This window comes from Sinocyclocheilus anshuiensis, unplaced genomic scaffold (assembly GCF_001515605.1).
Source record: "Sinocyclocheilus anshuiensis isolate Anshui unplaced genomic scaffold, SAMN03320099.WGS_v1.1 scaffold1425, whole genome shotgun sequence".
NCBI lineage: Eukaryota > Metazoa > Chordata > Actinopteri > Cypriniformes > Cyprinidae > Sinocyclocheilus > Sinocyclocheilus anshuiensis.
In genome coordinates this window covers 1691883-1703707 of record NW_015551044.1, presented here as the reverse complement: position 1 = coordinate 1703707, position 11825 = coordinate 1691883, and the positions used below count along the sequence as shown (strand labels likewise).

Sequence of the window (11825 nt, the reverse complement as noted above, 5' to 3'; positions counted from 1 at the left end):
CATATATTATGTAAACAAAAACCTTTATTTTGGATGCGATTAATCTTGATGAATCGTTTGACAGCACTAATATATACTGTGTGTGTGTGTGTGTGTGTATGTATGTGTATATACGTGTTACACTGCGTGAGGCAAATGGTGGTCACACCTGATACTGACTGGTTTTCGGCCAGTAATATTGTTCAGCTCATGAAAAATGGGGGCAAAAACAAAAGTGTTGCTTTTATAATTTTGTTCAGTGTATTTGGGATGGGATAGCAGTTTTGTTTTCGATAAAAGTTTAAATCAATATTAATTTAGGGTCTCTTCTAAAATCATTGCTGTTTCTTTAGTGTTAGTATCTGCTCCTTCCATTCCAGTCCACAAAACATCAATAAAATGTAACTTAAAAATACAGTAAAAAAGTCAAAATGATGTTCACTCCTGCCTTTTTACCCTTATAAAACTAGCTTAGCAAGTTTAGCATTGTGTAATTCTTAGCCCCCTGTCCTAGTAGATGGCAGTGAAGTGATTTGTGTATACTACCACTACATTTGGGTAAGAAAGTGTCTGCAAAGTATATATAATTGGAGCCCTCAACAGGCAGGACAAAAACTAGCAATGCTCAGCAGTGTTTTAGTTGAGCTAGCCATTGCTACATTATGCCCATGTGGTCTCGTAAGTGCTGTATGTTGTAAAAACTTGGTTGTTGTTGTAATGTTTTATTATCAGCACACGTTTTAAAATTGCAACCAAACTGCAACATTGTTAAAACGTTTTGTGCATGCTGGGCTTTGACTGTGGTTTGTACTGTATGATAACAGCGATAATAATTACAATATTTGTCAGACGTGCTTTAAAATAGGAAATAGAAAGCTATAATTAACCTTTGATTAGTCATGTTATATAATTAGCAGATGCTGCGACAGTTTTATACTTTTTTTTTTTTTTTTTTAATTGCAACTAAAATGCAACTTTTTGTGCCTCCTGGGCTTCGACTGTAGTTTGTACTGTATAATAACAGTAATAATCATTAGAATATTTTTCAGACATGGCTTAAAAATAGGAAACAGAAAGCAATAATCTTTGATCAGTCATGTTACGTAACTGGATGCCATGATAACTTTTTAGCAGTTTTATGCAGAATCTGTTCATGAGCTTTAATTCACCCTATCCTCCGCATGTATAACAGCTAATGAAGCTCGTCTAACTAAAATCAATTAACATCTAGTTAATCAAGGTAGTCTTGTTGGTTAGACTATAGCAAAAACCAGCATCCCGAAGCCAGTTTTTGTGCGACTTTCTTTCAATATTTGGGATGAAACCTTGACCTCACGATGAAACACACTCAGAGATCAATACCGAATGATGACATCAGGACATAAATCCTCTTTTATTGATAAGAATCATCATATTGCGGGTACAACACACATCCAGCTAAGCACAAAAAGAATGAAAGCTGGAATTAGCTTTAGCTAATTAGCTTCATAAGACAGTATGAGCCTTGATAAAATGAATACATTATATATTAGACTGCTCAATGATGTTATAGTTTCATATTCATATTTTAGTTGTCCTCCAAAGTGACTTAGAGACATTTTACATTCTGATATCAATCTTTTTCGTGACAGAAATGTGGCTTTCTAACGCCAACAAACTGAAACAAAGACACTGAAGCATCACCCAAGCAGACAGTACTACTGTAAATTACAAAAAACATCAAACTGTAAATCTACAAAAATCAAGAATGGGCGTTAAGAAACAAGCCACTCGAAACAAACCAGATAGAAACAAGCATCTTTTTTTAAATTCCCAGGTTTCTAGAGACTATAACCAACCCCATCCTCCCTCCCTCCCACCATCCCTGATCCCAAATCAGTCATCTACAGCGTCACACAGGTAAACATTCCTTTGAGCACACCTGCGCATCTAAAAACTGCTCATGCAAAACTAAAGAATCATTTTACAAGAATTCACCAGCACGGAGACTAAATCGGAGTAAGATTGTCTGAACCATCTGCTAGTAAAACCGGCACATCTGTTACGCGGAGTTGGTGTATCATAGCAATCATGATGCAGATGCAGCTGACATCCATTTACAAGCACAACAACGTGTGTATCAGTAGCCTGAAGGGTGATAAACTCACCAGAGAAGGTTTAAAGTTAACATGAAATTATGTTTCTATGTTATCAGGATATTCGACAAGAAAAACGCTTGACGAGACTTGACTTTATCCATTGGGAATTGATTGCACTGGTAAATATGACCAGAATGATGGATATGTTCAAATAAGTGTTCTTGATCCAAAAGTGAAGGTCGTTTCAGAGGTGGAGCAAGTTACGGTAATTATGCATATTAAGACCAGGAATGTGTGATTTCATGTTGACTTTAATAGCACGCTTTGGTCTGTTCTCAGGTGCTACATACATGTAGGTCATTAAAAAATACCATGATATGGTCCACATCACAATGACTTAATCGCAGGTAAGTTCAAGTAAAATCTCATGAGAGTCCTTTGAACGAGCTTTTCAACAGTCAACGCCTTCACCCAATCACATTTTTTTGTATTACTGTACCTTAAGAAATGAGCTTTGCAAAGCACACAAATTGGAATTAGGATATTGCACAGACTGGTAAGCCATCTGTGTTAGTTTGCCAAGTGAAGCACCATCGGTTTTCCTGCACACGTTCAGTTTATGAGGTTGAGTGTGGGCTACTAGTCCGTAACTAATCTCAACGTTCCCTACATTTCAGTGCGCAGAAAAGCATGGAGAAATTTATTTTTAGTGCTACTGGAAAACATCTGATCAGACAGTAAAGTCCTTTTGTAAAAAAAGAAAGGCGTGGCTTTGTTTATTTCATTTTTTTGGCATCTGTTCATGATTTTGTGTTCTATTTTCCATTCACATGTCTATTGTTCAGGTTTAGTTTTCATTCAGCATAGCATTTTTTTGTAACGATCTGTCGAAGAACATTCCTAAAGATTGTCTTCAGATACTCCCAACCAAATCCTCCAAGGTTACAGTTGCTCCGAGCGGATGACGTGGAAAAGCGTAACGTTGTACAGGACTTGATGTCCGTTATTCCAGGCGTACAGCGCGCGATCTCGTGGGTTGTAGTCCAGCATGGAGATGTGCGAGTACTTGTTCTGCAGAACGATATCGATGTACTCGTACGTCGAGGAGTTGGTGTGGTAGGCGTAGTAGACTTTCGTCCCTCCCGAGTAGCCGTTGGTCACGTACAGCGTCCCGCAAATCATAAACGACTCCCCGGCACTGCGTCTTGGGTGATTGGTCGTCCAGCTCTGGATTATATGCAGGGTCAGGGGGTGGAGTTTGCTGATGACTATGTTCCCCGCATTCTGATTGGTGGCGTAGATGGCCCAGAGCCCGCCCTCGTCCACCATGAGGTCGATGTCGGAGTGTCCGCCCCAGGCGTAGTGGTAGGTGTTACTGTAGCCCGAGTTGTCCAGACGCTGAGATTTACTTATGGTGGACGTCTTGAAGTCAAACTTGATGATCATGTTGCTCTGGAACTTGTTGAAATAGATGGAGCCATTGTAGACCACCTGACCCGTACCGGACCAAGGGTGCGGCAGGCGGTGAGATGTGAAGTTATCGGACGTCATGAAGTCCGCCATAGACTTATATTCCCGCACAAAACGGTTGTTATGATAGCCATCCATGTACCACACCTGAACAGAAGTGAGAGAGTAAGTGATTAATATAAATGACTTAACAATACAAGGAATTGAGTTAATGAGACACATCCCTGTAGCATGAGTATGTTGAGCAGATGTGCATTAGTTTTCATCTGGAGGGTGTCGTTTTTAGCATTTGCTCAACTAGAGTATGTCTGCCGAAACATTCCCTGTCGGATTTTTGAGCAACATGCAGCAGATGTTTGTCAGAATGTATATTGAACGCAATCTTATTAAGATGTTCATCAGGGTTGTGCACCATTTTTAAATGAGAGGTAGCAAACAGGAACTTCAATTGAAATTCAGATTTATTTTGAATCTTGAATGTTGGCTTTACAAAGTCTTATTTGAAAATGTTGTAGCTCAAAAAACCTTGAAGTGTGTAAGTGGATGGATAGACGGATTGATGGACAGATGGATGGACGGATGGATGTATAGATAGGTGGATGAATGGATAGATAGACGGACGGACGGATGGATGGATGGATGGATAGATAGACGGACGGGCGGACGGACGGACAGGCAGATGGATGGACGGTTGGATAGATAGATAGATAGATAGATAGATAGATAGATAGATAGACAGACAGACAGACGGGTCACGGGTGGATGCATAGATGGTCAGAATTCTGGCTTGACATTCACAGAATCAAAACTCGAGTATGGAAGGTTAAACTACAGACTCATCCTTTCAGCGATCAATGGAAGTAGGTCAAGTTGTTCTTTATTTTGTCTGTGCTTGCATTCGATTTTTTTGTTCTGGCATGAATTTGCCAGCACAGCAGGATGTGTTCAGCGAGGTCTTAATTAAATTCCAGACTGAAGGTGTCCATCCTTCCCTGGCTGTGGCAGAACGCAGGCGGTGAAAACTGAAAGCCAGGAAGTTGCTGTGTGCCAGGCATTACGAACCCTAAGGGGATAATTCCAGATCATTCCGGATAAAAGCGACTCTCCGTGGAGATTTCCCAGCATGACTGCGGCTTCTGTCTCTCGGTGAGCGACTGGAAAGGTAGAGCAGTCACGCTTATGGAATATTCCAGAGCCTCTCGGGCAGTAAACAACATCTACTGTATATATCAACATACAAACTCACCCTTTCTGCATGTTTGAACATACTGCACAACCTTTATCTCTTTTGAAACCCACAGTTGTTCACTGTAAGGCTGCAGCAATAACATTTGATTAGATTTCGTAGTGTTTTAACAGCATTCTTCACAATATAAACTGTTCCAAAGCAGCTTTACACAAAGCAGTGTGGTAATACTCTCAGTGAGTGAGTCCTGGGCAGAAGTGGCAATTATAAAATCCCCAAAAGTAGAAGGACGTGCCAAGAATCAGCTGAAGGAGCTCATCCTTTGGTCAACACCAAAATAACACCATAAAACATTTTTTCCCTCCAAACTGATGTTTTTTGAGCCAGGATCTGGTCAGCTTTCCATGTAAAACTTGGTTGTTGTTTAAATGTTGTTTGAAGAAGTCTCTTATGCTCACATTTATTTGATAAAAAATACAGTAAAACAGTAATATTGTGAAATATTATTTTAATTTAAAATAAGTGTTTTCTATTTAAATATATAAAAAAATGTAATTTATTCCTGTGATATAAAGCTGAATTTTCAGCATCATTACTCCAGTCTTAAGTGTCACATGATCCTTCAGAAATCATTCTATTATTATTAATGTTGAAAACAGTTGTACTGCTTCATATTTTTTGTGGAAAAATGTACTTTTTTCCGTAATTCTTTGATGCAGTGTCATTTTAGTATCATTGAGATACTATTGAGTCAGGTTTGATTTTTATATTTTTCATTTTAAGTTTAGTAATCGTTTTAGTAATTTGGTTATGTGTTTTTCTCATTTTTTAGTAGTTTTTCTATAGGCCATCTTCAGGCCACACCATCTTCCGGCCACAAAATACCTTTATGGTCAGAAGTTGGAAATCAAATAGGAATATGATCAGAATATAGAACGCAGCATTAATATTTGACCATATTCTGGTCGGTCACAGGGTGTTTGTTCGGCTTTAACTTAATGCTCATGCAGAGCTTGAATGCTGCTCCATCTCTGCTTGGTATCTCTGACAGCAACACGCTGCTCTGCCAAAGCTTTTTATCTTTGAAGAGCCAAAAACCGCTCTGAGATATTGCTTATTGTTCACTCCCACACGCACACACACACACACACACACACACACACACACACACACACACGTCTTTCTCTCCACGCTCTGTCTGTCTCACACATACAGCCTACGGTCTCATCAATCTTTGAGAACAAGAGCCTCCAACCCAAAGTGTGAGAAAAACAGAATAAGAGGGAGGGGGAAGCACTAAAACCGGGTCTGTGGGTGTGAATGAAGGTTATATGTTCACTAGCCTGATTTATAATTGCTCTGCTGCGTTTATGGCATTTGGAGGGACTAGTTTGCTCAAGGCATCAATTTAATGGCTTTTTGGGTTCGTAATTGTGTATTCTGAGGTGAATGTGTGTTGTTTCTAAATCAAAGGTCTAGTATGAGTGTTTGCAATGGCATCTAATATTTTTTGGTTTTGTATTGGAGTATTTGTTGTTCTTTTATATTTGTAAAATTGGTGGTTGGTGAACATTGATTTTTTTTTTTTATTGTAAATAAAGCAAAGATTATTGGAGTGCATTGCACATGAAAATACGATTTCAGCCTATCTACTTCAACATTTTACGTTTAATTGAATGGAACACATGAAGTCTTGCAATTTTTTTAAATTATTTGTGGAATTTACTAGCAATTCGTGAATAAAACATTTTTTCAGTGTACCGTTATAATTCTTTGCAAAGTGCAATAAGAGCTAAACTACATTATGAATATAGCCACAGTATTCCTATATTCATAATATAATATGACCTTCAAGAAAAATGTTAAGCACACAAATTGTCTTTAAATTGTTATTTTATAAAGTAAATTGCACAGTATTTTGGTGTGTGTGTATATACAGTATATATATATATATATATACTGAACAAAATTATAAATGCAACACTTTTGTTTTTGCCCCCATTTGTCATGGGCTGAACTCAAAGATCGAAGACTTTTTCTATGTACACAAAAGGCCTATTTCTCTCAAATATTGTTCACAAATCTGTCTAAATCTGTGTTAGTGAGCGCGTCTCCTTTGCCGAGATAATCCATCCACCTCACAGGTTTTTTAAATTTTTTTTTTTTTTTTAGTGGCCCATATTGGATATTTAATTGTAGATAGCAATTTTCCCTATGTTTACTTTCAGGTTATTTTTGCTCATCTAATTTTGTAAAAAAAATAAATAAAATAATAATAATAAACTAATAATTGTTAGATGCAATCTTTAGCAAATCTAATGTAATTTCAAATTGTACATTGTTTCAGCTATATAGTAATAACGGTTAATTTTTGATGAAATATTGGTGCATGAAGATCTAGCTACTAACATGTAAACTAAAGTTACTGTAATAGTTGGTGAACACTGAACAGGGTTTTCACATGTTATTGTATTGTTTCCAGGACCGCAGCTCTCAAAAAACAAAAGGCAAAACAGAAAAGATGCTTGTGAAATGAAGAAACGGTCTGGAACTCAACTTTATTTCAGTTTATATACAGTAGTGCTTTATATAAAACACATTGTTTTAAAGCAGCTTCACAGTAATAAACAAGAAAATACCAGAATTAATGATGCAAACTTCATCAAATATGAGACAAATTTAAATTCTGCTGTAAAGCAGCTCCACTGAAGACAATACTGTCATTCTTCAGCTCAATTCACTTTAAGTTTTGTTCTCATCAGTGAGAACTGGAAAGCTGCTTGCTGAGAGACTTCTCACAAATGCAGCAGTTAAAGCATATGCAGCTCTGGGATGCCAACTGTTAATTGCCAATTTGTCATTTAGCCACACTTCAATGCAAAGCTGCGTGCAGGATATTTATTACAGGAACAGTCGCTTGCAACCTGGGGTTAAGATCCTGGCCACGGATGCAGTGCTGATGCCTCATATATCAACCCGTGTGGGTTCGATACTATAACGTTTGGTAACCGGCCCAGATCTTTAACCACAACGGCATGCAATCTGACAGATAAATAGGTCAAATGTTACAGCACACTTCTGCTGTGCCATACAACATCACCACAAACCCTCTTCACACTCTCACAAATGTCTGAGAAACGATTAGGCAAAGAATCGGCTTCTTCACACGGGCTATCAGGAACATCTCACACTCATTTCCAGCTGCCCTCATTCATCCTCCACAGTCTGCTGTTTCTTAACCTCCACCCGTTATCACAAGCCCCTCGGGGGCCTCCATTACGAGCCCTGCTGGAGCACTTCACATCTGGACGAGTGGAAACTTATTTGGCCGCGCTTATTTTCCCCTCGTGCCGCTGTGAGTGTTAGTGACCTGACTTCAACTCCGTGGATGTCCAACTTGCAAACGAATTGCTGTTTTGAACTGGATCGTTTTCCAAGTGATTCATAAACTGTTTATAAATGTGTTTGAATTGATAAACAGTGTAAAAGTAAACTCACAAACGAACTATTGCGAACTTGTTCTTATTTGATTCTTTTGTTCCAGTGGACTCTTTGAAAATGTTGTTTGAATGATCATGTAAAATTAAACTTGCAAACAAATGGTTCTCACGAATAGTTTTTTTTATTCTTTTGGTTCCAAGTGATTCACAAACTGTTCCTAAATGTTGATTGATTAATAAACCGCATAAAAGTAAACTCGCAAATGAGAACTGATCATTCCAAGTGATTCAAAACTCTCTGTAAATGTTGTTGGAATGATAAACAATGTAAAAGAAAACTCGCAAATGAATGGTTATTCCGAACTGCTTCTTTTTTTATTCTTTTGTTCCAAGTGATTCACAAATGTTTTCCGAACGATAAACAGTGTAAAAGTAAACTCGCAAACGAATGTTTAACTTTATTGCGAACTGGTTCTTGTTCCAGTAGACTCACAAACTGTTTGTAAATGTTGTTTGAATGATAAATAATGTAAAAGTAAACTTGCAAACAAATGTTATTAATGAATAATTTTTAAAAAATCTTTCATTCCGAGTGATTCAAAACACTTCGTAAATGTTGTTGGAATGATAAACAGTGTAAAAGTAAAGTCGCTAACAAAATGAAGAATGAAAAGAATTAGAAGAAGTTTAAAAGAAGAATAAAATGCAGTGCTTTGAATCCTGGGAACATTTATGAGTGGAAACTCAAATGAGTCTGGGGTTGTTTTTTTTTTTTCAGTTCACAAAGACAAATTATCTAAATGAACCAATTCATCAGCTACACAGTGATCATGTGATTTTAGCAGATCCTGATGATGGACTAAATATTTAGATGATGTATTTTCTGAAATAGCATGAGGGCAAAGAACTTCATTGTGTGTTTTAATTTTTCTCTGTGCACTTCAATATAGGACGTATATTTCCATTTGTGAATGACGGCTCAGCCTTGAGGTTTGTTTTTCTTATGGTTATAGAGCAACATAGTTATAAAGCGGTTGCCGGCAGCTATGTGCTTGTGGGTTTTTACTGCCGGCATAAAATAACCAGCTTTCCTACACTACCTGCATGTTAATGAATCTCAGAAATTAATCCTGTTTGTCCTACAGAAGGAATTGACTGTTGTACAAATACTAAGAAATGCAAGGAATGCACATTAAATTGATCAAAAGTGGCACTCGTGACATTTATAATATTCCAAAAGATTTCTATTTTGAATAAATGCTGTTCTTCTGAAATGTATATTCATTAAAGAATCCTAAGAAATGTTTCTTGAGCAGCAAACCAGCAACTTAGAAGGATTTCTGAAGGATCATGTGACACTGAAGATTGGAGTAATGATGCTGAAAATTCAGCTTTGCATCCCAGGAATAAATTACATTTTACAATATATTTAAATAGAAAACAGCTATGTTAAATTGTAATAATATTTCACAATATTAGTGATTTTACTGTATTTTTGGTCAAGTAAATGCAGCCTTGGTGAGTAAAAGAGACTTCATTTGACATGACATTTCATTTCCCCAAACGTTTGAATGGTATCATATGTCTGACTGCATTTATATATATTTAAAATATGTATATGTATATGTATATGTTTTTGCGTTTACACTCACCCTAGTGTTTCCTTCAGGAGCAAGAGGGTCCGTCATCCAGGATCCGAATCGAGACCCGGATGTTTTAATAGTGATTGCATCACTAATGCCGGTCAGCTTACCACATGCTGCAGGATGCACAACACACATATTTAATTACACACACATATATATAATTGCACTCACACACACACACACACACACACACTTTCTTACGAGAAGCCTATTGTCACACACACACAAGTTTAATGAGTTTAGAGATTTAATGCTGTAATGTTATGATGAGTCTGATTCAGTCATAATTACTGTGGTAATCTTATATCTTGGTGTGAAGGTTATGATTAAATGACTTTAATTGAGTCACACTGAGCTTCGTTATGAGTTTTCATGATGAAGAGAGAGAAAAAGTCTTCATTGATAGAGGAAAACATATGAATGTTTTTCATGTGTGTGACAGGAAGAGAGAGTATGACATACAGATAAATCGTAAGATAAATATAAAAAATTATGGTTTTTGACCTCCTGTGGTGATAGTGAGTAATAACTGTGTGCGTGTATTTAGCCTCGCCCATTCAACACACACACACACACACACACACACGATTGAGATTAACACACTGAGCTGTAATCAGTTGTCTGGGGGGAGATACATGACTAAATTATTACGCTACTATCTTTAGACTAAAGACCCGATTCTCTCACACTGCAGACACACATCTGCAAAAAACACACAACCCTCTCACACAATGTAATGAAGCAACGTATTAGATTACGGATTCATTATTGTCAATATACACTAAAAAGTGATTTTTCGAAGTAGTCAGTATAGATTATTAGAATATGTTTTACAAGAGAATAGGATTTCAGTCGTTCTACTTCTATTTCATGTTTAATTCAGTGTTACTTGCTGTTTCTTTTTCATTATATGTGAAATTTACTTGCAATTTTTGAGTTAAAATTGTTTGTACACCATACAGGGGAAAACATTTTTTTTTTTCCAAAATTTCACGTGTGAGTGCATGTGAGAACATGTTAAATTCATGTGTTCTTGTTTAATCTCATGTGATCTCGCATCAAAATGGCATTTGAGGATTTATGTTTGAACAAGTGAAATAGTGAACTACATTTTTATGTTTCTGATGAAAATGTGATTTTTGCTGTAAATCTGATGGCTTAGAACAGTAATAGTAATGCATCTTTCCTCGACAAAGCACAAACTCATTCATGTCACGTGTGGGATGAAATGTGCATGAGAATATGTGAAATTCATATGGTTTTCCTGTAAATGTTTCATATTCATCAGAAGATGAAGCTCAAGTGTGTGTGAGAAAGGAGAGATCAATCAGTTGTTTTAAAGCCGTATTGATCATACAGTGAAACTGGCCCAGATTTCTCTTCCAGAAACTCGGCGTGAAGGAGAAAGAAAGATGATACACACCGGAGAAAAGATGCTGGTGTGTGTGTGTGCATGGATGCTGGGAAATGGAGGCTGTGATGGTGAATGCATCATTTTACTCTTTTATAGCTCAAGGGACTTGAACTGAGTTCTCAGTAATGCGTCATTTAAAGGGGTCATAGGATGCCCATTTTCCACAAGTTGATATGATTCTTTAGGGTCTTAATGAAAAGTCTGTAACATAGTTTGGTTAAAATTTCTCAATGGTAGTGTAAAAAACACATTTTTTACCCTGTCAAAAACAGCTCTTTTCAGAGCATGCAGATTTGTAGCATTTTCCTTTAAATGTTAATGAGCTCTGCTGACCCCGCCCCTCTCTTCCGAGCCGCTCTCAGAGAAACTGTTTACTTTAGCTGCATTCATCGTGAAACTTGCTAATTAGCACATTATTAGGAAAGGAGATTTGCAAAGATTAGTTAAAAAAAAAACTTACACTCACTTCTTCTGTAGGTGAAGCTGGATCACGAATTATTCGCGTGAACATAGACGCATATATGTAGATCGGGGGCACATTCTCTTCAAAAACAAACATAATCCACTGCATCTTCAGCGGCTCAGATGTCGGGAGTAAACGACGACTGCTAT

General features: G+C 37.2%; 1 protein-coding gene across 3 annotated transcripts in view; it reads right to left on the bottom strand.

Moving 5' to 3' along the window:
* Positions 1–1348: 1348 nt before the first annotated feature.
* LOC107661607 (noelin-like) overlaps positions 1349–11825 on the bottom strand; it is a 51119-nt gene continuing 40642 nt past the window's right edge. For all 3 annotated transcript variants that reach the window (XM_016451269.1, XM_016451268.1, XM_016451271.1), the window contains 2 exons: positions 9806–9912; positions 1349–3674 (listed from right to left, as the gene is read on the bottom strand). In XM_016451269.1, coding sequence (XP_016306755.1) covers positions 3000–3674; positions 9806–9912 — 782 coding nt within the window. In that variant the 3' untranslated portion in view covers positions 1349–2999. The remainder of the gene's footprint in view (positions 3675–9805; positions 9913–11825) is intronic.